The sequence below is a fragment of the Furipterus horrens genome, unplaced genomic scaffold (assembly GCF_987537825.1).
Source record: "Furipterus horrens unplaced genomic scaffold, mFurHor1.1.pri manual_scaffold_3, whole genome shotgun sequence".
Taxonomy (NCBI): domain Eukaryota; kingdom Metazoa; phylum Chordata; class Mammalia; order Chiroptera; family Furipteridae; genus Furipterus; species Furipterus horrens.
This window is the reverse complement of record NW_028327173.1, coordinates 183,319,895-183,346,344: the sequence shown is the minus strand read 5'-3', so window position 1 is coordinate 183,346,344 and position 26,450 is coordinate 183,319,895. Positions and strand designations below refer to the sequence as shown.

The window sequence follows — 26,450 nt, the reverse complement described above, 5'->3', positions numbered from 1 at the left end:
GAGGTAGGATCGATGTAAACAAGGTGGGAATGAGACAGGTTCCTCAGTTTTCATAATGGAATGGCGGCATTGTTATTTGTACATCAGACATCTAAAGCTGACAGATTCTACTTCAACCAACAATATAGTTCACCTGGGGGCAATTGGGAAGCTCCATTTTTAATTTCTCACTATCAAGCCCCTGCCAGAAGTGCAGCATAGACAGTTAATATTGATGAAATAGCCAAGGTCACTTAAGTAACCACCTCCTTGAGTTTTCCAAACTGAATCTCACTAAGTTAAATCACCAGGAAGCAACATAGCAAGGTCTAAGGCTAGCCCTCAGTGGAAGGCCATTGTGGAACAGTTACTTAATATGGTCTCGGCTTTTGTGTGAGGTCTTCCTGAGAAGCGGCTTCCTCAAGAATAAAATGCAGTGGCCAGAATCCAACTCATCACATCTGACTCAGAACTAATACTTAGAAGAGAAGGCAGTTTAGGAATACTGTTGACTGGTACTGTATTGTTATCTCAGTGGAGTTTGCACTGGCTTATCCATGAGGCTCCCCTTCTGCTCCCAGTAGGAGCCTTCTCAACGTACACAGCACTCAACTTGGGTGCGAGATGGACCCAAGGGGGAAGTAAGGGCTCATCTGGATATAGAGATCTGTAATTGTTTTCTATTTATTTATTGAGGGAAGAAATATTTATTTGGAGTAACCCACCTTGAGTGATATGTAATTGCCTTCTATTTAAGGATCCACTGAGAATTTACCTCAAGGACCCACTTTGAATGCAGTTCAAGTCAGGAAACCCTCCAGGCTCAGCTGGGAGCAGAAAGGAAGTCTCATGGATATGCCCACAAGATTCTGAGATAAGAATACCAGTAAACGACTCTCTTCTCTACTTGGCCAAACTTTACCTACCTTTTGGGACCCAGCCCAAATCTTCCCTCCTTGGTGTAAAGCCAGCTCACACTGAGCAATCCCTCCTGTCTCTTCACCACACCAATTATTACTGCAATTAATCTCAGAATACCTTGGGGCTGTTGACTGTAAACAAAAAGTCAGACAGATATTTATCCAGCAAAATGGGTTTATTTGGGAATAACAAGGAATTATATTCCTGTGGGGACAAGACCAACAAGACAACAAGACTGGCAAGCCACCTGCATGTCAAATTGGCTAAAACAAAGAAGAGGAAATTCTCTTATAGAGGGAAAAGGAAGTTGGGAAGGGTTGTTAGTTTCCCCCTTGTGCTATGCGCACCACATAGGGCATGAGAGCACCCACTTCTGATAACCCTACTTCACTTTATTTTTGTTGTTGTACAATTAGTAGTATTTTATTTTTTATTTTTTAAAGTATATTGTATTGATTATGCTATTACAGTTGTCCCAAATTTTCCCCTTTGCCCCTCTCCACCTGGTACCCCCTTTTGCTCCTGCAGTACACACACACACACCCTTGGCTCATGTCCATGGGTCATTGATACAAGTTCTTTGGCTTCTCCATTTTCTATACTATTCTTAGCATTCCCCTGTCTATTCTGTACCTGCCAGTTATGCTTCTTAATCCCTGTACCTTTTCCCACAATCTCCCCCTTCCCCCTCACAGCTAATAACCCTCCATATGATCTCCGTATCTATGATTCTGTTCCTGTTCTAGTTCTTTGCTTAGTTTGTTTTTGTTTTTTAGATTCAGTTGTTGATAGTTGTAAGTTTGTTGTCATTTTAATGCTCATAGTTTTGATCATTTTTTTTTTAAAATAAGTCCCTTTTATATAATAAGGGCTTGGTGATGATTAACTCCTTTAGCTTTACCTTGTCCGGGAAGCACTTTATCTGCCCTTCCATTCTAAATGATAGCTTTGCTGGATAGAGTAATCTAGGTTGTAGGTCCTTGCTTTTCATGACTTCGAGTATTTCTTGCCAGTTCATTCTTGTCTGCAGTGTTTCTTCTGAGAAATCAGCTGATAGTCTTATGGGAACTCCTTTGTAGGTAACTCTGCTTTTCTCTTGCTGCTTTTAAGATTCTCTCTTTATCTTTAACCTTTGGCAATTTAATTATGATGTTTTAATGTGGTCCTCTTTGGGTCCAACTTGTCTGGGACTCTCTGTGCTTCCTGGACTTTTTCCTTTGCCAAATTAAGGAAGTTTTCTTTCATTATTTTTTCAAATAAGTTTTCAATTTCTTGCTCTTCCTCTTCTCCTGGCATCCCTTTGATTAGGATGTTGGTACTTTTGGAAATGTCTGAGTCTTCTTATTCTCTCATTTTTTTGAATTATTGTTCCTTCACTCTGTTCTGGTCGAATATTTGTTTCTGCCTTATGTTTCTAATCGTTGATTTGAACCCCAGCTTTCTTCCCTTCACTGTTGGCTCACTATGGATTTTGTAAAAATTTCACTTACTGTAACCTTCATTTCTTCTCTTATGCTTTTGCTGTACTGTGTCCTCTGAGCATCCTGATCACCAGTGTTTTGAATGCTGCATCTGATAGGTTGGCTATCTCCATTCTGTTTAGTTCTTTTTCTGGGATTTTGTTCTGTTCTTTCATTTGAACCGTATTTCTTTGTCTCCTCAACTTGGCAGCCTCCCTATGTTTGTTTCTGTGTACTAGGCAGAGCTGCTTTGACTCCCTGTCTTAACACACCTGTTAAGTTTTATGGGGCAAAGCCTTAGGTAATTGCCAGGGCAGGGCAACCTGCTTCACCACTTTGTGGCTCTGTATGTTGGGGAGGGGTTGGAGACAGGACAGTGCTGCTGCCTGGCTGCTGGAGGCTTGCTCAGTCTCACCCCATTTCCATTCACTTAAGCGCCTTCCCGTATGCAACTGGCAGCCTGCTAGCTGTTGCCCTGGTAGTGGTTCCCAGGGTGGGTGGGTTTGAGTACATCCTAGGACTGTGTAGGCCCTTTAAATGGAGTCTCCTGAAAGATTGGCAGTTTCTTCCACCACCTCAACCCCCACTGATTTTTACAGCCAGAAGTTATGAGGTTTTATTTTCCTGGCACTGGAACCCTGGCCTGTGCGATCTGGCCAGGGGCTGGAATCGCTCACTCCCAAGGTACCATTCCTGATTTTTATCCACTGCATGTGAATATGGGACCGCCCATTCTGCTGGCTGCCACCTCCCTGCTGCCATCCTCTCCATCCCAGTTCCTCGTCTCCACCCCTCCTACCCGTCTGGATGAATATGGCTTCTCTAAATCCTTGGTTGTTGGACTTCCATACAGTTCAATTTTCTGGCAGTTCTGGGTGTTTCTTGTTTTGAGGTTAGTTGTGATCCTCCTTATGGTTGTGCAAGGAGGCGAAGTATATCTATCTACCTTTGCCTCCATCTTGATGGGAGGTTCACCCTACTTCACCTTAAATGAGGTTTCTGTTTATTAATTTTTTTTACAAGGCTACTAGTACAATGCATGGATAGTAGATAGGAATGGAATTTTAGAATCTCTTGTAAGGTTGAAGTGATGGGGATGATGCATTTCAATATGTTGCTTTGTAGCCCAAACCTTTTTTAGCAAGGCGAAAATAACATCCAGGCAGGAATTACATTCCAGGATGTGGATTTAGTTTATGCTCTACTTCTGAGGACACCCTCTTCTCGTCCGTCAAGAGGGGGTCAGGCTGCAGAGCACCCACCTTCTTGGTCTTCCTTGGGAAAGGGTCTCTAACCAGATGAGGAGGAAAGCCCAGTGACCACTGGGTTCTGACCTGTCCTTGTGACAGCTCCCCCTGCCTCTGGCCAGGATGTGCTCCCACCCACTCATTGTGAATGCCTGCTTTAGGACTCAGGAGCACAGACCCCGCTTATAGTCATGCCGAGGAGACAGACACCTAAACAGACCATGAAATGCAGTGTGCAGATGCTAGGATAAAAGCAGATGCGAACTGCTCCAGGGAACTTGGGAAACATAGCTTTTCCCACTCCTCGCTGTTAGGCCCACTGTGTCCTCAGCTAGAGAAGGTCTGTGATGGCGGAACCCAAGTCAGACCTCTTTGTAGTCACTAGCACAGCTGTATGGAACCTCGCTCACAGGAGGAGACTGCCAATCATGAACAACCTTCTGCAACTCCTACACTAAGCATTCTGAAGGAATTTTCTTAGTACCAGGCACAAACGAGAGACAGCATAGAAAATGTTATTCCTTTATTATTTGAAGAAGGTAACATAGTCCAATACACCAAAGCAATAGGGAATCAGAGGCAGCAAATGGCCACAGTTTTTGAGAAGAGCTTCATGCTGCATCTCTGAGCTCTCATTTGCCCACAGCCCATGTTGCCAGTCAGCAACACGGAACTTGCTGTGACAGTACCAGTGAACAGATGACCCAACTCAACACCCCACTGACCAAGAAAGGGTTCCATGTTTGCATCAGAGGCTGAACACATCAGACAGCATCAGCCCTCCCACAGCCAGGTCCATGTGGCTCCAGCCTTAGCAGCAGCCAACCTGTCTAGCACTTGATTTTATTTCTCTGAGCCTGGAGTGGGCAGAATGGGAATAAATCCTGAGTCAGAAATTAAGGTGAAAGACTTAGTAGCGTTAATACTCTGGATGGGAGAAGACAACACAGTCTTTGAAGAGAGTGGCCTGGGGCTCTGGTGGAAAAAAGATGGAAACACGCAGAATGGCCACGGGCTGCAGGCTCTGCCTTGAGGCCCTCAGAGGGGTTTTTCACAGTACATGATGGCGTGGGGTGAGGGCGTGGGCTCAGGGGCTGCTTCCTCTGGCACAGAGTTGAATCTGAGTTTCATTTTCCACTTATAATTGGTTTCCCACATGTGAGGCTGAAGCAAATCCTGCCCGTGCACCAAGCGTGGCCTTCCAGAGATGTGTGGCTCAGTTCTCCAGGGTGAAGGAAGCGGGACTCAACTCAAGGAGACCTGTCTCCCCCAGCCTGGCTCTCTTCCACTGCAAATGACCAGGGAGGGAGGTGAGAGCCTTGGGCTCTTGCTAGTGAGTCCACACCATGGTTTGTTTTTCTGGAAGATTCATTTTGGTGGGACCCAAAGCCCCTCTTTTGGCTGGAGCAGATTTACTTGCCCATGGGAGGGTACTTTCCTGGCAACTTAATGGTGGCACGCAAGTGGGAATCGCAGCAGTAGATGCTGTCATACTCATGGACGTCATTCGTTTCAATAGAACTGTCCAGGCTGGAGAGCTGGTGGGGAGGGGCTGCTTCTTCCCGGCGTGTACTCTTCCCCAAACAACCCTGGCCTGGCCCAAATAGGTTTAGATGCTTCACGTGCTGACAGGTTTTTGGTTTTTCAGGAGTGGAAAGAATCTTTTTTTAACCATGCCACTGTGTTCTCCAAACCCAGAGTCATTGCTTTTGATCTGTTTGACAAGAAAGGGCGATCACCGCTCCATAGTGGCCAAGCCTTGTGCAGCACAGAATGCAGTATGTATTGAAACGTATAAACCTTGGTCTGAAGAGGTGGACACTGAGCTGCGGTGAACACAGAGACTTGGGACCCCATGTCTTCTAGTTGGTGGAAGGCTCTGCTGTTGCCTCATCCTCATGCTCCTCGAAGCCTGGGACTGGTTTCTGCAGAAAGTGCATGGTGGCCTGGATCACCTTGTCCGGTCCAATGTTGTACACAGGGTGAGTGGGCTGCTGCAAAGAGAAGAACGGATGCCAATTAATCGCCCTGACAGTCCTCGGAAATTTGATCCATTAAATGTGCTTGTAAGAATTTAGCATGAGGAATCATCAGAGGTTTGCACAGAGGGTTATCACACAAGGCCCTAATGTTCAACAACAGGGCATTGATAAAAAAAATTTCATAGTACATGGGGCCATTAAACACACGCTTTTAAATATTAAATGATATAGGGAAAACAGTACACACAATATTATTGCATACTTACTTTTTAAAAATTTGTAATTCTGAGTTACAGTGTGTGTAATTCGGGGTAATAACATTTTAGGTACACCACTTGGAAAAATGCCATTTTTCTGAAAAATATTTTATCAGTCTTTTATGTTTATATTTTAATCAAAAAGATACAATTAAAAATAAAAATATATAAAACTAAAAATATGTTCATAGATGTGATGTATATGGATAAGCAAAAATTGGACATACACCAAAATAGGAAGAGTGGCATAGTGATATGATTGATTGTTTTTAATTCTCTTATTTAAGCTTTTTTATATATTCCGATTATTACAATAATGAGCAAGTATTTACATTTATAATAAAGAAAAAGAACCACAACCCTATTTCATAGTAAAAGTGTCAGGCCATATTAAATTCTTTTGTATTATTCCACTACATCACAGAAACCCAAAAGAAACTTCAGGTCTGAGACAGGGCACAAGCCTAGGCCAGTAGTCAGGACTCTCTTCCACTTGAGAGAATGAAGAAGGGGACATAGTTGCAGGAGAGGTTTTAAAATTTTTTAAAGAATACTGTGAGCAGCTTCGTGCCAAACATAAAACTTCAGATAGACTGAATAATTTTATAGAATATAAATTTTCAAAACTGATTCAAGAAGAATTTCTTTAAAATCTATGTGAATAAGTTAAATCAATAATAACAATTGCTTTTTCTGGTACCATGATTTCTCATCCCCATTCCCCCCAAAAAACACCAGGCCTAGATGGTTTCTCAGGCAAGTGCTATCAAACCTACAAGAAAGAGATCATCTCTAACCTACACAACATTTTTCAAAGACTGAAAAAAGAGGGTAGGGGAAAGATATCCATCTAATTTTATGAGGCTATAATATTATCCTGAAACAAACTGGAAAAGAATAAAAAAAATTGAGCCAAAAATATTAGCAAAGTGAATCCAGCAGAATATAAAACACACACACACATTACTATAACCAAGAAGGGCTTACCCCAAGAATGTAAGGTTAACATCAGAATATTTATTAATTAAACATACTGTATTAGATTAAAGGAGAAAAACCAGATGCAGAAAAAGCATTCAATAAAATCTAAAACTAGATTATGATTGAAATTTAAAAAAAAACTTAACAAACCAAGAACAGAGAGAAACATCTTTAATCTGATAGAAAGGATTTATCAAAGCCCCACAGTAAGCATCCTACTTAGTGGTGAAATCATAGAAGCCTTCCCATTACAATCAGAAGCAAGACAGGAATGGCCTCTGTTACTACCCTCAGTCCACACTCTAGAGGGGTCTTAGCCACCATTAAAAGGCAAGAACAAGAAATAAAATTCTTAAGCATCAGAAAGGAAAAGGTAAAACTGTCCTTATTTGAAAATGACATTACTTTCAAAATGGAAAATCCTAGAGATTTTATAGACAAACTATTAACTACTGAGAAAGGTCAGCAAGGTTGCTGGAAACAAAATTAAAATATAAATATCAGTAGCATTTCTATACATTAGTAACACCAGTTACAAAATATAATGGGAAAATAAATATCCAGTCACAATAGATGCAAAAACTATAAATTTCTTAAGAAAAAAATGTGTAACAAAAGATGTGCTAGTTCTTTATGGAGAAAATGATAAAAGACCACTGAAGGACATGGTATGATCATAAACAGGAAGCCTTAATAATGAGAAGTCAGTTCTCTCCCATTAATCTTAAATTTAATGCAATGCCAATAAAAATTCCATTATATGTATTTGGTGGAATTTGAGAAGCTGATTCTATACTCATAGGAAAAAGCAAAGAAAAGCCAATGCAATTTTGAAGAAAAGAACAAGGTGGGTGGGTTTGTTTGCCTACCTGTATATAAGATTTCCTTAAGCGGTACAAGTAGGCAAACAAACCAAAGGCACAGAACAGTGTTCGGAAATAGTCACCTAATATATAGAAACTGAGTATGTGACACACGTAATACACATCAGTAGGAAAGGTTGCAAACTTCAATAAACGGTGTTGGTCAATTGGTTATCCTTATGGAAAAAAGATAAAATTATATCCAACCTTCACCACAGACAAAAGTCAATTCCAAGATGATTAAAAATCTGGATAGGAAAAGCAAAAGTTTAAACTGTCTAGAAGGAAATGTATCTATGACCTCTGCATAGGGAAAAATGTCTTAGGTAACCACCTACACCCCCATAAAGAAACCTCAAAAGCCAAAAAAAGCAAATGAAATGCTTCCCTTTAAAATTAAAATAGTCTATTCAACAACAACGACAACAACAACAACAAAAAAAAAACCCCACTAAAAACAAAGTGAAAAAACTGGAAGAGATTCACACTACACACACCACTGACAAAGTATCAGTATCAAGAACCTGCAGAGGACTCCCACAAATACATGAGGAAGGGCAAACAATTGAAATTACAAATCGGGAAGAAAATGAGCAAAAACGATATGAACTGGCAGGAAATTCACAGACACAACATTTGAAAAGATGCTCCATCTCACCAGTAACCAGGGAAACACAAAACAAAACAGTGATACCATTTCGCATCTATCCAACTGGCAGAAAGGAAAGGTCTGACTATGGAGCGGCTCGGGGCTCTGGGAGTGCTAAACCACACAGCCACGCAGGGCAGGCTCAGTGCCATCCAGTGAGGATGGAGGTGGGGATCTCCTCCCACCCAGCGAGCCTCTCCCATAGAAACTCGTGTCAGAATGTTCACTGCCACACTGTAAGAGCAAACACTGAAATCAGCTCCCTGATACCCAACAAGATACTGGAAAAGTACCTTTATACAAAGGAAGACTGTATAGTAGTCAAAATGAATAAACCAGAGCAACACATAGGAACACAGATAAACTTTGGAAGTATAATAAATGGTTAGTGAGAAAAGTACTGTGGAGTAAGCGGCACAGTAGATACTATTGTAAAAAGTTTGAGAACACAGAACAACTCTCTATTGTTTAGGGGTACAAGCATTTGAAGTAACAGCACAAAAACATCTGCAAGCGTGATAAATGTCAAATTCAGGATAGGGTTAGCTGGGAAGGAGGGAGGGAGAAGAACAGAAGAGGGCTGTATAGGAGGCAAATAATGGGAAAAAAATGTTCAGACTTGAAAAAGCTAGTGCTGTTACTCTGATCGTCATCCGTGCACTGGCCATTTGTGTTTCTTCTGTTGGAAACATTTCATGACAACCTGCACAGGCCCTGTTACCTGAGGGCGGTGGACAGTCTTAGTTAGACTCAGGTCCCAGCTCCCGAGCGTCTCCTGAGACCAGGCTGCTCCAGGGCAGGATGCGGAACACCCCAGGCGCACAGGGCCAATGGGTTTTGAGGGCAGCAGACAAAACACATTAAACAAATCATGATGAGGGCTATGAAGGCACAAGCGAGGCGCTGCGGCAGAGCGCTTGGGAGATCTCATTTACTAGAGGTGGTCTGAGAAGGCTTCTCAGGAGAGAGGCACGCAGCTGAGGGGCCCTGTGGAGAAGGGGTGTTAAGCGTCCTTATCCTGCCTTACCAGAGCATTTTCAGGCACACCCAGGACTACGTCGTGCAACATGGCTCCGCTGCCAAAGTGCTGAGCTATGGACAGGCCGCTCAGGCAGTAGCAGGTGTGGTAGAAGTCGCGTGACCTGCAAGGACAAGGCAGCTCTGAGCAGGGACTCCTCTGCTCCCCACAACCACCCCCGTCACAGCCTCCAGCATCAAAGCAACCACACGGACTCAGAGGTCACGCACCCACTCGTCCCACCCTGCCTTCCTCATGCAGCCCAGGAAGCCTGGTTTTCCCCAGCTGCGTTTTCAAAGCCCCATCCTGCAGCCCTGCCAGACAGCCGCAACTGTCACTTTAGAGTCAGTCCTTTCAGCTGTCTTCCAGAAAGGGCTCTCCTGGGTAGTGCTACCACTAAATTAATACATTCCTTAAAAAACAGAATCAAAAACAAAAAAAGAAACCAACACCAAAATGTCTAGAAATGAGCCAAATTCTTCCTGATTAATTGCTGGGAACCAGCCTTCAGGTGGGCCTTCCCCTGGACGCTGACGGCAGCAGGTGTGTGTGAGAGCGCACATATGCATGGCAGGCGAGAAGCAAAGGGAACAGAACTTATTTGATTTCCCTTTTTCTTTTATTTGGCACCTAAAGATATTTAATCTGTTCTGTAATAGTTGCAATCATAATCTCTGTTTATGATACTTAAGGGTTTTTAAATCCTGTATCCTATTCTATTTAAAGCAGTTTGGTTAAAAGAAAATAAAAGAGGAAAAAAAACTACCAACCCAGCGATCTCTTTGCCTATCTGGAGAGGGGAGTGCATGTAAGCTGGAGGTGCCAGGATTGATGGCACTCAAAGAGAGTGCTCCAGAATTGGGGTGCTTCTTCCCACGCCACACCAGCACTAAGCAGCTGGGTGGAAAAGGACACCCCAGCTTTTTAAAGGTCGACACCTGCTGCTGTCTTGCTCTGAGTAGACCTGAAGTACATACCTCTTTGTCCCCTTTCCATCCCTCCCTCCACAGAGCGAAGGCACTCACTTGCCAGGTTTATCCAGAAGCCCCCCAGCGGGGCACTGGCAGCACATAAGAATGTACTCCTGCAGGGCCTGCTGATGAAACATCCAGTGGCTCATGCTGAGGGCAGGGTCACCTGTGGAAAGACAAAGGATCAATGCAGGCCCAGGCCTGGTTAAAAAACAGTCCAGCACAGTATCAGTGACTGCTTTGTATTTTATTTTCCATAACATGTCCTTTCTCCTGAACCTTGACATGAGTCAAAGAGCAGCAGTGCAGAGTGGCTTTTTGCTTTGTTTGAAGTGCACCCATGACATTGGACGACCAGTTCAACCACACCTGAGGCAGACATGGACTAGTTGGTTAGCTCGGCTTTCCAGACCTCTGTTACTGCTCCTGACCTGGTCCACAGCTCCTGACTCTGGGCTTCTAAGACATTTCCTGTAGCTCATCTCTGAAACTTGTTAACCAGACTCTAATGAGCTAAGAGAACTCTTAACAGGGGTGATAATGTCTGTCGATTTTTCTAAGCCTGAATTTAATCTATCTCCAAAGGAAATTCTCCAACTTTTCTCTTGGCTCAAAAATGTTCCTGAGAAGCATTGCTAGGAACTGTCCTCTTGCATCATATAATATGGTAGCCCAAGTAGAAACTGGCGATTCTGGTAAGAATGCTGAAGTACTGTCAGGCAACTGGCTTCTGTACTCTGAAGCTCACGCAGCATGATCAGAGGATTCTGTGGGCCACGTGGTCATCAAGTAGGGAGGAGGGACAAATCACCAAGAGACGATGTGCACAGAACCCTTTACGTGGGGATTGATTTCTTAAAAATACACATTTAAGATGTGCATTAAGTCCTTGGTCAATTTTATACTTTGATACCTAGGCTACAAAAATAGCAAACTGAAGTGGCAACTGAAAGCTATTTTTCCTTTCTTCCAGTTTTTCTTTTTTTTTTTTTTTTTTTTTGTCTATAAGCAATTTTCTATATAATATTGTACTTTTGCACAATATCTTAAGTTTTTCATTTAACACTATAGATATAAACTTTCCTCTTCTGCTACATAATCTTCATACCCATCATTCTGAAGAGCCACATAGAATTTCATTATGTGGATGTACAAGGTAACTATTAATATAGGCACTGGGCCAAAACTGTCACATATATGAGTATAGAATCGCCTATGGTAAAAATTTGTCAATGTTTACAGTAAATGCACTATATAAAGAGAATAGGTAAGAAAATATTTAACTGTGGGATATATATGTATGTATATATATAAAATACACACAAAAAATAACTTTTAGATTTCTTAAATGAGAGATTAAGAGATGGGGCAGTCGGAAAGGGATCACTCTTTCTGGTTTGAGCACTAGCTGCCGGGCAGTGCTTGGCTGACATTTGGGGTCATGTACAAAACTACTCCTCTTCAACAGCCAAGTCACGCTCAGCCCTGAGTCGCTCACAGTAGACGAGGCGCACAGGAACTGAGCCCAGCGCAAGGAGAGCGCCCTCAGGTCCACGTCTCAGGCTCCCTCCATGTGAGGAGGATGACGCACTGAAGCACTCGCACTATTTTAATTACTTCCCTCTTCTTCTTTCCCCACCTCTGAGCACAGCAGACTTGGTAGAAGATACACACACCTATGATGGGACTGCACCCTATCTCTCCTTTTACATATTTCCGTGGTTGTTTCCAGTTCCTTGCAGTTATTAAAAAATGTTGTAATCCACATCTCTGGGAGCCTTCTCTATGTTAGGATTATTTTCTTCCAATAGAGTCACAGGAGTGGAATTATTCATTTGAGGGAAATAAGCATTTTTAAGGCTTTTAATAGATACTGATAAACTACTTTAAGAATTTATATAGCTGGCAGCAAAATTTAAGATGTTCCTGTGTTACCTCCAGCATTGCTTACTTAAAAAAAAAAAATCAGCATTTAAAATATTAAAAAGAAACAGTATCTGATCATTTGATTTGCATGCCTTTGATTACTAATTAGGTGACACTGTCCTGTAACTTTTGTTTACTAATTGCATTTCTTTTTGAGAGTATCTGTTGATCCTTTGTCTTCTGAGCTCCAAGAAGCAGTTTTACCAATCTCGCTTTCTATTATATTTACCCATATGCTATGCATATTTCCACTTTGTTTGGGTATATGTGTTTTAAAGAAATTACACATGTACATATAAAACCCATATGCTATAATCACACTGTTGATTTTACCTTTGTAATTTCTTCTTTAAAGAAGCATATTTAATGGGTATGGGGATTCTTGGTGGGAGGCAGGGTTTGATCAAAACTCTTAACACTGATTATGATGATGGTTGCACAATTCTGTGTATACACTAAAAGCCATCAAATTGTATACTTTACATGAGTGAATCATGTGGTTTGTGAATTGTATCTCAAGAAAGCTGTTATTTTTAAAAGCATATTTATGCAACTCTAGGATAACAGCATTAAACATCTGTACAAAACATACCTTTATTTCATATCCTATGAGAAATAAGAGACTTATTATAAGGTAAATGATAACCCATCACAAAAATTATAATCTGAAAAGAAAATGCTATGTTTACTATTAAATAGATTACAGAGTGCTTCAGTTACCTCCTACATTATTGAAGTCTTAAAGCTCCAAGTTCCTAATCTTGACAGGGAACTTCCAGAGACCTTGAATTTGCACACTGGCACACAGAATCACAGAGATGAAGGGGCGTATGATTACAGGGCCATAGCTGTGCACCGGAATCAGCTTTCACATCCTTCAGACCTCTCCCTTAAATTATAGATCCTCGTTATAATGCCATTTTGCATTTCAAAGTTTCCTTTTATCTAAGAAATCAAAAGTTGTTTTTTTTTTCCAAACAGTAAGAGACAGGTGTGGCCACATGTAGCTCAATTTCACAAGTGGACAAATACAGGCCTGGGGTATGTCCCAAAGAACAAACAAGCAACTAGTAACTACAAATCCAGACAGGAACTTGCAGGCCTGCTGCTTTTCTTATTCTTCCACAAATACAAAATAACTCACTGATTTGGTCAGCATCTGATATTTCTAAGATACTAATAATAACTCATGCTTCTCCTCAAACACTTCTGCACGCATTAAGGAATGCACCCGCAGGGAACACTGACAGCCACTTGCAGAGCCAGGGCCCAGCCTGGGTTCATGTGCATCAGTGTGTCAGTCCCTTGTTATCTTTTTAGTTAGCCATATGCTCACTGCCTTTTAAACGTGTATTTATTCATTTACTAAAATAAAAACAGTAATGCACATGGAAAAAAAAGAAAAGGCAGAGGATAGAAAATTTAAGAAGGAAGTCCCTTCCCTCTGTTTCCTCTCCTCTCCCAGAGGCACCCGCTGTTAAAAGGGCTTTGTGTCTGCTTCCAGGGAAAGCTGCGTGGATGTCAGCCTGTGTGCAAACACAGACAGACAGCTCTAGGCCTGGCCTTTCATACTTTCAGTTGTGTCCTGGAGAGCTCTCAACATCAGCCCATTGTACACAGCCACTGTATGGACAGATCGTGACTTATTTAACTTTTGACCTTTTGATGGGCAGTGAGTTGTTTGCTATTAAAACTTCACTTCAGCCCTGGCAGTGTGGCTCAGTTGGTCGGAGCACTGTTTCATAACTGAAAGGTTTCAGGTGCAATCCCTGGTCAGGGTGCATGACTGGGTTGCGGGTTCGGTCCCCAGTCCAGGAGCGTACAGAAAGTGACCGAGCGATGCTTCGCTTTTGCATTGATGTTTCTCTTTCTCCCTTACTCTCTAAGAGCAATGAAAAAACGTCCTCGGGTGAGGATTTTTTTTTAAAAACTAAAAACTCCAATACACATCCTTTGCTAATATCTCTGCAGGTAATGCTCTGGGAGTGTACTTGCTAGGTTCAAATAATTTAAACAGTTGTCTCTAAACTACCCTCCAAAAAAGGATGCATCTATATCTGCCCCTACTACCATGACAAAAGTGCCTGTTTTTCCACACTCTCCCCAACATAGGGCATCAAGCTTTCTAATCTCTGTCAATCTGATAGCAAAAACGAATAGTGCCCCACTGTTTATTTGCATTTCTTTATCACCTTTTCATTTGATTAATGGCCATCTGTGGTGGATACAAGCAGGGCTCTGATACTGTTGCAGGTAGCAATCAGGTATTTAAAAAGCAAGCCACTTATCCTCAATGCACTGTTTCCTCCTCTGTAAAATGGGAATAACAATAGTAACTATTTTAAAAGGTTGTTCTGAGGGCCCTATGAGAAAATACATGTGAAACACTCAGTTCAGCCCCTGGCATGGCGAGCGCTTGGCAAGTCTCAGCTGCCACAGTAGCAGCAGTAGTAGAAGTAATAATAATAGCAGTCCTTTTTCTGTCTGTTTTGAATCTGTCTGTTCAGATCCTTTGCCTGTTTTCAACCAGATGGTTTAGTTGTTTCTTAATGATTTAGATGACTTTCTCAAACTAAAGACATTAGCCCTTTGTCATTTGTCACAAATATTTTTCCCACCTTGCTACTTGTTTTGTTTAAATAATTCCCCTTCTTTTGTAAAATAACTTTTGTTGTTTTTCTTTATATAAGAAATACAAAGTAATTGTAGAAAAATTAGAAAACACAAATAAAAAAGAAAGAAAACAAACATCACCTCTCATTTCACAACCCAGATACTCTTCACGAAAACTGGAATTATATGCATACTGACTTGAAAACTAATTTTCATGACAGTATAGTCTAAATGTCTTTCTATACTGCATCTCCTTTTGACCCCCAACGTCAGGATTTTGCTCACTGTTCAAAACACTTCCCTTCTTCCCAGACCCTGCTGGGTCCAAGCCCACGGTTTCCGAGAGAGGTGGGTGTCAGGCCCAGGACAGGCCTTCTCCCAGGCAGTGAGAAAAGCTGAAGCACCGAGTCACAGGCAACCTTTTCCACAGGCAAGCTTTGAATGTGACAAGTCCTCCAGAACTTGTGCTACAATAAACCAAGTGTCCACCCAGGCCGCCCTCGGCAACTCTGGCAGGTACCGCTCCTGTTACAGCTCTCTCTGCATTTTTCTGGCAGCCACAGGACAACTGCATCTTATCCTGCCAGGGACAGGCTTGTGAAAGACGGACGATTTTACCAGGGGCTCCATCTCACCAGGTCCAATAAAAAGATCACTAAAACCATGTTATTTCTGTTTTGAAAATGTTGGACTCTAGGGGAATTCCTGACTTCCCCACTATAGTGGTCAAGCCAGAGACAGGGTGGGCTCCAGAGTCAGGGGGCTTGTAAGTCTTTATGCCCTGAGACAGAAAGCCCAGCCCCAGGCCAAGGACTCTCAGGACAGACTGAGACAGGGAGAAAGGGAGGAGGAGACAGAGGCTCTGTTTACTTCAGTTCAGTCTCAAAAGTGGCTACAACCCAAATGACACAAAGAGATGAAAGAAAGGGGCTCAGAAAGAACAGCCAAACGAGAGAGAGAGAGAGAGAGAGAGAGAGAGAGAGAGAGAGAGAGAGAGAGGTGGAGGTGGGGTAGGCAGTAGGAAAGAATCTCATCGTCTACATTGGAGCAATTGATTATCCAACTACAAAGTCCAAAGAAAAGCTTCCCCCAGGTCAAGGGATCTCACTGCAAGTACAGATCAGCACCAAGCAGAGCAGCCATGCCCCACGTCCCCCACCCCGCCGCCCCCCAACTGGCTTCCTCAGAAACATCCTGTTCTCTCACAAAATAAATGGAAAGATAATCAGGAGGCAGCACGTGCCCTGAGATGTCAAGAGATAATACGGGGACAGTCCCAGAAGCTTTGCTTACTATGCTTTGGTTCTGCACACCCGTTTGAGAGGCCACGGGAAAGAACATAGGTCTCTCCACTTGATCAGTGCAGGTGGAATAAACTTCCATTTTGAGTTTTTTAATGTTTTAAAATGCAACATTTCTTATGGAGGCAATTATGCAGCCAGACAGACACGGTGGGTCTTTTCTCTGGGGGTCCTGGTCCTCTGCCCCCTGATCTAGTTCCCTTTTCTGTCACTGCTGTGACCACATGCACACAGCATGGGTTTTCAGTTCTGATATGACCAGCTCAGAGCACTGCACTGGAAATTGTGGTTTCACACCCAGCTGAGGTGGCAGTCCACAGGGGGCCCACGACGACACCACCTCCTCCCAGCCATGACCCCAAAACCATTGGACCTAACTCCTAGTCTGCACATGCATGCCTAAGAGAAGGTTCCAGGCTGGCACCTTAACATCCAGGACAGACAGAGCTGTTCTGGTCCCTCTGAAAATGCACTCTGGCTTCCTGACCTGTCAGCAGCAGAGGGAAGTCATCTAGCCCCCTGCCCCCGCAGCAGGCCCGGCTCACCTTGAGCATGCAGCGCACGGTGGAGGAGGGGCAGGAGCCCTGCCTGCCAGAAGGAGTAGCAGCCATCCACCAGCTTGTTACAGCGGCCCTGAAACCCACCTTCAAACCGCATCTGCCGGCTTGTCACCCATTGCTGAGAAGAAGACAAAGAGGGAGAGGCAGCTGTCATCTAAAATGGACACAAACTCCAGCGAGTCAAGTTCTCCAGAGGCTGATCTGGGGAGGGAGGGCTCCCATCTCTCGGCTTGCCGGTGCTCAGAGTTCTAGGGCTTTGGCTTCTTACCTCCCTCCCCTCCCTGCCAGACCTCCAGTGCAGCATGTAAGCGGACCCTTCCCTTCGGAGGCAACCAGCATTGACCCGCTTTTCCCAGGTTCCATATGGGTTCCAGTGCCGAGAGAATGAAGAGGCCAAGCTGGCTTGTAAGGAGACCTGCAAGTGTCTCCTAATGAACAGGGCTTCACTAGGAAATTTAAGGCAAGTCCACCAAGAGCTCATTTCTAATCACTTTCCCTGCTCAGGGAAGTTTATTAGAAGCAGGAATTTTGCGCTACATCTCATCAAATGATCTCAAACTCTTTCTGACTTCTACTTGGCTCCTAAGGAAACTCATCCCACGTCTCTAAGCAAGTCACTCGCAGGCTGGAAGCAGTAGCCATTAGTTCTGATGGCCAATGATGGCTCTGTCCAGTCAGGCCTCTCTCCAGGGAACCTATGGTTGGCTAGGAGAAGAAAACCTTTTACTTTGGACCTGTAAAATGGCTCTTGATGTCACTCAGTGGTCACACATGATATTAGCATCTCTAGCTTATCTCCAAGTTTTCTAAACACACTCTACTACTAAGACCAAGATAGTCACAGGTCATGGGTTGGGCCCCTGGGAGGAGCAGAACCAACTGGCTGAGCAGATAATGACATTCCCACTTCCCTCTCAGCCCTGCCAGGCAGTTGCAACCACCAGCCATGGACTTCCAGAGCTGCCTTGGTAACTGGACAGTACAGAGTAGGGCATTTCCCTGGCACCTAGATTCTTACTGGGCTGAGTTCCTGAAAGTAGCTACACAGGACCCTTGCAGAAAGGGGGGAACAGGTTCCAGCCCTCCTTTAAGTAAATGGTTGTAGGGTTTAGATTATATCTCTCCTTAAGACAATGCTCACCCAGAGAGTCACAATCCCAAATTCTTAAAAGACAAAAAAATAATTGCACTGCAGACGTAGGCACTAATTTATCCCCAGTCTTAAATAAACCAAAGCTTGGGGGCTGATACCATTTAATGAAAGTAAGCGATGCATCACTCAAGAAAAAAGATAGCCCTGGCTGGTGTGGCTCAGTGGATTGAGCACTGGCCTGAGAATGAAAGGGTTGCTGGTTCGATCCCCAGTAAGGGCACATGCCTGGGTTGCAGGCCAGATCCCCGATTAGGGGTGCGTGAGAGGCAACCACACATTGATGTTTCTCTACCTCTCTCTAAAAATAAATAAAATCTTAAAAAAAAAAAAGATAATAGGACTATTGTGGGAAGTCCATGCTTCATTTTTACTTACCCCATATATTAAGTGTTTTTAAGCAAGATAAATTAATTTTTTCCAGTGTCTAAGCCTATGGGTTCATTATGTTAACTATATAAAATCCTTCAGAAATGGGCCCTAGTTCTCCCAAAGCAAATGCAGGGGAGAGAGTAGTTCAGGTAAGAAGATAGTAACAGTAATTGAGCACATACCATGTGCCAGGCTATTTATATATATTCTTTCCTCTAACCTCCTATTATCTCTATCTTATATGGGGGAAAAAATTGAAGCTAAGACAGATTAGACAATTTTCCTAAGGTTACATGGCTATGAAGTATAGAGACAGGATTCGAATCTAGAATATTGTCTTTGTAAGTGAGGCAATTGCTAATTATATTCTTTATTTCTGCCTGGGAGGTAGAACTTTTTAAAAGATATTATTTATTTATTTTTAGAGACAGGGGAAGGAAGGGAGAAAGAGAAATATTGATGTGAGAGAGAGAGAGAAACATTGATTGGTTGCCTCTCAAGCACCCCATCTGGGGACCAAACCCACAACCCAGGCATGTGCCCTGACTGGGAATCAAACCAGCAAACTTGAGCTTTGCAGGACAATGCCCAACCAACTAAGCCACCCTGGTCATGGTGGGAGATAAAACTTTTGTGTTTCATGCCTTATTAGTAATCATATTTTAGTGAATTTCAGAGTCCAGTGCACAAAGTTTGCCATTTCAGCATGAACCTTCAAGCTTTGAACAACCTTCAAAAAGAGGATGTTAAAGGAAGCTTCCTAACGATGTAGACAAAAAGCTTCTGGTCATATCTCTACAGAGTAGAACAGAAACTCTCTAGGAAGCTCATGATGGGTCTCATGCCAATTCCTATGATTAGGAGCCTCACATCTAAACTTGGAGAGAAAAGATGAATGCCAATTGCACCTGGTTTGCTTTAAGGTCATAGTCAGGGAGTGCATGCTTCCCAAAGACATCTCCTGGGTGGCTGTGGGGGGAGGGGATGTGCTTGTGTACTAGGTCTCCAATGATAATTTAACTATAATCTAGTGACCCCCTTAAAGCTGACAGTTTTCTGAGTTCATTCTGAGTATTGGTCAGGAGCTTGGAGTCCAGACATAAATGTTTGGGTCAGCTGCTCAATGCAATTACCCAGCTCTGCCCAGCAAATTTAAATATAGTTACTAAAAGTTCACATCACGGTAGGATATAAAAGGTTGGCTCAAAATGCCTCAAAGCTCTTCTCATAACTTGTTCTCTTAGGATATTCTAAGACACATACTAACCCCTAATTTTAAGAGACTGAAGCTACATTTTTCTTGGAAGTCTGAGGAAGGTACTCTGGCTTACACCAGATGTCTGAGGGACTCAGGAAAACTCTGGAGTTGGCCTAACGCACTATGCAGAAAGTTCAGAGCAGGAAGATAGAAAGGCAGGAAGAAGGGAGCTGAAACTGAGAGCAGATGTTCACTCCTTCAACTTTCTCAGAACAGTGTGAGCGCTCTAGCAACTCTATGAAAAGCTTCACTATTGCGCTCCTGGTTCACCAGCTCCAGGCAGGAGCTCTGTGAGCCCCTCCCACAGCCATGCTTCCCCAAAGCCTGAGGAGTCCCATCACTGGGGGCCTGGGGTCTGGGAGGAAGATGGATCAACACTTACCAACAAGTTCTTTAAGTTTAAGAAACGTTCCTTCTTGAGGATGACCAGTGCAGCCAGGCCACAGAAAGTATAACCACCATGGGCTTCCATCCCTGGCACCCCGCCAATTCCCCCTTCCCAATTCTGACACCTAGGAGAAGATTGGGAAAAGAGATTGCGGGGTCAGGGTCAACCTATGAGTGGCCAGGCTGAACAGATGGGCACAAATGTAGAACCCTGGGTGGCAAATAAGGTATTCACTCACATAAAGGCATAAACCATCACAAGTATGAATTAACTTTTGGAAATGCCTTTCCTCAAAAGAAAAATAAAAGGAAACTCAGAAATAGTCTACTTACATAACACATACCTCAAGTAATTACTTTTTGGAAAAAAGTTATAAAATCATACATGTAATATGATTACTATTGGTTAAAATAAAATTGAAAAATAATTGCTAATTCTGGTTATCTTTTAGTACAGGTTTATTGCTAATATTTTTCCCCTTTATTTTCCTGTGTTTTCAAGAGTTTCTATAGTAAACACATATACCTTTATAACTGTTCAAAATAAACTTATTTTTTAATTATAATTTTCTATATCTTTAAATTACTCATTTATGATTATTACATTATTATTTTAAGTTAGACTATATATTAAGAGTATATTTCCTAGTAATTAAAACATGCATAATCTTTGGCCCAGAAAGATAGGCCTTTTCTAGGAAGTAATCCTACAAAAAAAGAATGTTTCCAAAGATCAAATTATAGGAATGTTTACTATATTCCCATTTATAACAGTAAAATATTAGAAACAACACAGAAGCTCAAAAGTAAAGGACTAGCTATATAAAATTATGGTATATCTGTACAACAGAATACTACAGTCATTTAAAATGCTATAGAAATAAATTTAAAGACATTCCAAATATATTACATGCAAAAGTTTTTAAATGATAATGTGCTATACGATTACTCTTGAATTCTAGAAAGATATACACCAAAGGAGGTGTTGGTAGTGGATTACAAATGGTTTAGACTTTCTTCTTTTTGCTTTAACAAACATGCTTTATCTGTGAAATAAAGAAATTTTCAGTATATTTGCATGTAACAACAGAGAATTCCAATGATCTGAAAGTATACATATAGAGTGCACAGGTGGATGAGCATTCAATCCAAGAGCTGGTAGAACTTCCAGGTGGGACAGAAAGGGAGCAGTAATACCTCCTGTCTTCCAGGTACCTCTCCTTGAGGCTGGGCATCTTGGGAACTCACAGACCTTTCTGAGAGGTGCCGCAGGCCCAGAGAGATCACAGTGCAGATACTGGCTGCCATTCCCATGCAGATCCTTAAGCACCACCCAAACACACACTCCACGTTTTCTGTCCAGTACATTTGGCTACGTGAGGCATAGAAATAGCTCAAGTTTGCATGTTCTAATGAGTAAAGAATACATACACAAGAGACCTCTTAAAATTTTTCTTTATCTTAACTTCCCTTTAAAATTTTTTTAATTTAAAAAATTCAGTTCAAAAATCAACAATGAAGAGTAAGTCTCCTGCCCACTGGCCTCCTAGTTCCTCTCACCAGCAACGACCCCTGTCGGTATCTGTGTCCCAGTCAGTCTCTTTCTCTGCACACACACACACAAATGCACGCACGCACACATGCACACAATATGCATTCCACTTTCCCTCCTCTTGTTTTTACATGCATGGAAGCAACTTAGTAACATTCTTTGGGAGTGTCTTCTAGCTAAACATAACGGACTGAACACAAGAGCCCAGTAAAATGAAAAGTAAAGCAATTTAAAAGGGATAAACCCACCAAGGTAGAGAAAGTAAGACAATATGAATACAGTCAGAAGATAAAATTTGAAAGCTAGAAAGGAGAGAGAGAAGTAACTGACTCAACAGACTAGAGAACCCTAAATCAGCCCAGAGAGCGGGAAGGAGGCAACAGAAAGCAAGATGATTTGCTCCAATGAAAGGCCAAGGGACTGGAGACACTAGGTGCCTCTTAAAGTGCGATGCATTTGAAACAAGTTGATTGGTTGCACATTTATATAGGAATCCATTAGACCTCCAGGTACCCAGCAGAAGATGAGTGTTTTCAGGAGATCTGAATTCATGGCATTAGGAGGCAAGAAAACACAGACTTAACTTTAAACAGTTTCGGTCACTGGATTTCTTTGTATTTCAGCTCTTTAGAGCCATCTAACAGAATCCATTGTCTACAACAGAACATCACAGTGCCTGAGATACAATCCAAAAATTACTTGACATGTGCAGAATCAGGAAAATGTGACATCCTAACTTCAAAATACCTAGATGTTAAAACTACCAAAGGTTTTACAGCAGGTACTATAATTATATACTTAGCTCAGTGAAGTAAAGAAAAATATACTTGTAATGAATAAAAAGATGGGGAATTTCAACTGAGCAACAGAAAGTATAAAAAATTACCAAACCCAGGCAGTCCAGCTCAAAAGCCTATACTCTCAATCTCTAAACTATTGCTACCCCATTATTGAGCACCATATACCAAATCCTCGGTAAATGTTGGTTATTGTTATTATCAGCCTTTTAAACATTGACACTAGAAGCCAAAAGATAATGGAGCAATGCTTAAAAATTCTGAAGAGGTATAATTTATACAGTTTCCAATTTAAAAACCAAATAAACTATCAATCAAATGTGAGACCAGAATAGAGATACATGTAAAATTTTTAAAAATGTATCACCATAACCAATAAATTTAATTTTAAAAAAATTTTAAATGCATCACCCAAATGCTCTTTTGGAGGCTCTACTGGAATATGTGCTTCATTAAAATGAGTCAGTAAACCAAGAGAAAGGAGGCGAGAGCTTCCGCAAAGGAGAGACGTGAAGTGCAGTTCCTGCTGAAAGGAAGCGTCTGGACGCCACTGCAGCAAGCTGAGCGCAATCTGTTCAGACAGAAGCAGTAGGCAGAGGGCTCCAGGTAGGATAACTCGAAACACACACATGTGTGTGCACATACACGACCACAAATACACAACCATAAAAGAGAATCAATATATTACCTGAAGTGTTTGACTGTACTGAGAGTAATTTTATAGTTCTGGCAGAAAAGTTGAAAATGAGTTCATGATACATGCATTTTTAAAAAGAGGTAATGATTAAGTCTAAGAAAATTAAAGTTATACCAAAAAATTGATATCATCATAGTATATCATCTGGTTTAGCTGTAAATTACATTTTCATTGTAATACATATATTTTGATAAAAATAAAAATGTAAAAAAAAATAAAACCAATACAGTCTATTTTTCCATAATATGCCTATGTACCTACTATACATTTTGTTTTCCTTATTTGAAGCATCCAGGAAAGTATAGGAAATAATATATAGAACACACATGTATCTAACACCTACCTTTAATTTAACCATGTACATTTCAGCGTTTTTTAAAAATGTTTTAAAGAAATAAATCATTACAGATACAGTTAAAGTCTTCAGTGGAGATGTGTGGACCTCCCCTGATCTTGCTTCCATTGTTCTCTTCCTAGATGTAACCAACACCTTGAATTTGGTGTTTATCTTTCCCATGCATGTTTTTATATCATTATATGTAATTCTTTCCATAAACAACATGGAACTGTTTTGCATATTTTTACATTTTAAGTAAATATCCTGATGGGCATGTTTTAACATCCCCCTTTTCTTTATTCAACATGGTTGAGATTTGTCCATGTTGATGCATATAGTTCTTGTTCATTTTTAAATCATTTTTATTTCTCAATTACAGTTGACATACACTATTATATTAGTTTCAGGTGTAGACCACAGTGATTAGACACTACATAACTTACTAAGTGATCATCCAATAAATCTCATATCCATCTGACACCGTATATAGTTATTACAATACTATTGACTGCATTTCCCACGCTGTACTTACACCCCCGTGGCTATTCTGCAACCACCAATTTGCACTTCTTAACCCCCTCACCTTTTTCACCCAGCCCTCCAACCCGCTTCCCATCTGGAACCCTCAAAATGTTCTCTGTATCTATGAGTCTGTTTCTGTTCTGCTTGCTCTTTTATTTTGATTTTTAGATTCAACTGTTGATAGATATGTATTTATTGCCACTTTACTGTTCATATCTTTGTTTTCCTTCTTCTGAAAGAAGACCCTTGAACATTTCACATAATACTGATTTGGGGATGAACTCCTTTAGCCTTTTCTTGTCTGGGAAGCTCTTTATCTGTCCTTTGATTTTAAATGAGAGCTTTGAAATTTCTTCATATTGATCCATGTAGCTTTCATTCATTCATTTTAAAGACTATATTATATTCCAATGTGCCTCTAACAAGACTTACTTGTCCATGTCATGCTTATGAACATTTAACCTGTTTCCGGCTTTTTGTCTGTCTCTTTCATGCATCTGTGTGAGTTTCTGCACCAGTGGAATTATTGGGTCATCAGCAAGGGTCACTTAGAGATATTACCAAATTGCTCTCCAAAATGGATACATCCACTTAGACTCTCACCATTACTGTCTAAGTTTTTTGACCCTTGCCAATCTAAACTGTAATACAACATTAAAGAAAGTTTGGGGGGGAGACTTTCTAAGGTAATTTTGAAACTCACAATGCTATAACCCCAATACATCTCTTGTAATTTTATTTTTCCCTTTCGGTCTTTTTTTCATTTTCTTTATTTTTCAGAAGAGTTTGACCACAGCTGTCTAAGAGGTCAAGACAAATCCCAGCTTCTCTCACCTTGCTATCCATTCAGCAGTGCCCTCGAAGAGGTCTGGAGTGATGATGTTGGTCAGAGAAGCTACCGACGCAGCACAGTACGCACTTCTGAAAAAGGACAGAAATAGAGGGGAAAGTGTTAAGCTTTGAGGAAGAGCCTAAATAAGGCTCACTGAGCTCCTTTTGCCTAGTAAGCTGTAATCACCTCCTGTCCTCACTCTTGGCACAGGGTCAGTCCTCCTCAGTCTCCAACTGAGAGGTTTGACATTCTATTTGGATAGAGTTGCTCACAGCATGGCTTCAGTGAAAGAACATGACATTCTATTCTCCCTACCTCCACATGGTCAAGTCTACATCAGAGCAAACAACAGCCATATCCATTCATGTCAGAAGTGAATTCAGCTTTTCTTTCAAAGACCGATAAGGGTTCCCAAAATTCCATGGTGTCATTCAGGTATTTCTGATAATGCTCACTCATTCAGATGTCAGTACTGTTTTAGATCCAGGATTTCTGTCTATTTATGGCATGGACACATTAAAGCTTGTCTTTCTTCTTTTTTTTTTTTTCTTCAACAAATGCATTTCAAAGCAGGCCACCAGACCTTAATGGCTGCCTAGATCAGAGAGGACTAGATAAGCCCACTCAGATACATTCCTTCAGCTCCTGGAGGGAGGAAAAAACCTTTGATTTCAAGCACCCCACCAGTACACACACACATACACACACACTTTTGAATGCAAAAAAAGAGCACATCTTTTTATTTTTGTAATGCTGTCCTATTTGATTTGGAATGATTCTGCCAGCCCTAACTCTTCTCAGAACATTTATTTCCGCTTTGCCCTCTATGACGGAACACGTCTACAAGCTATCTTTTCTTCCCTTCTACCGTCTTTTCAAACAGCCAGCAGCTTAGCTCTGTTTTATGTTGAAGACATACATTCTTCTTACAAATCCTTTTTCTAAGACCTCCTAAGAAATTATAAAAGGGAGGAATGAGAAGGGTCTAGTTTCCATATTATTCATAATACTCAAACTTACTGAGACATTGCAAAGAAATCTCTGCAGAAGCTGCGAGCATTATTATCCCCCAAGCATTTGTACAGCCTGTTCACGCGGGCCAAAGGCACAGCAGAGGCCGAGTTATGCCAGCAGGCATCGGAAGCATGCAAGAGTCCTATGTGCCAAATGTTACCATCTACCAAAAGCTGACTTCGAAGGTCTGATCTAATTTCCTTCAGTTCTCGAGCCTCTCAAGAAGGTTCAAAAATATTTGCTCTTGAATCCTACTATAACCTCTGAGGTAGGGAGGAGGCTGAAAACACAGTTCACCTCTTATAAATGGAAGAACTGAGACGTGATGGGAAAAGCCACTGACTAGTCCTAGATCTCACACTGAGATGGGGAGGGAACAAAAATACACCTTTTCGGTACAGTTTTTTCCTCACTCCCTCCATCCAGTCATCACATCTCTCAAATTTGTCCACTGCTCTCCATCCACGCTGCTATTACCTAAATCCAAGTCACCATGACCTGGATCAATCTCCTGTCTGGTCTTTCTCCCTTCAGCCCTGAAACCAAAAGACTTACTAAAATACTACTACTAGTTACTCATTGCAACTGGGGAACTAATAACATACAGATTACATCACATACAGTCGGATTATATCACTCCCTACTTAAAATTTGTCTGTGGCTTCCTACTGCCCTTAAAATAAACTCTGGGCTTCTTAAGATTTCAGGGGCCCTCACCTGTTCCCCGCAGGTACTTGCAGCCCCAATTCTCCCACTGCCCTCAGACCCTCTACACTTCAGCAATGCGGCACTTCTTTCTTGAAG

General features: G+C 41.7%; 1 protein-coding gene across 1 annotated transcript in view; it reads right to left on the bottom strand.

Moving 5' to 3' along the window:
* Positions 1-4,115: 4,115 nt before the first annotated feature.
* FNTB (farnesyltransferase, CAAX box, subunit beta) overlaps positions 4,116-26,450 on the bottom strand; it is a 56,167-nt gene continuing 33,832 nt past the window's right edge. The window contains exons 7-12 of the mRNA XM_090270998.1: positions 24,635-24,721; positions 19,891-20,020; positions 16,714-16,846; positions 10,383-10,494; positions 9,367-9,481; positions 4,116-5,601 (exon numbers count right to left, since the gene is read on the bottom strand). Of these exons, the coding sequence (XP_090127124.1) occupies positions 5,470-5,601; positions 9,367-9,481; positions 10,383-10,494; positions 16,714-16,846; positions 19,891-20,020; positions 24,635-24,721 (709 nt within the window). The 3' untranslated portion in view covers positions 4,116-5,469. The remainder of the gene's footprint in view (positions 5,602-9,366; positions 9,482-10,382; positions 10,495-16,713; positions 16,847-19,890; positions 20,021-24,634; positions 24,722-26,450) is intronic.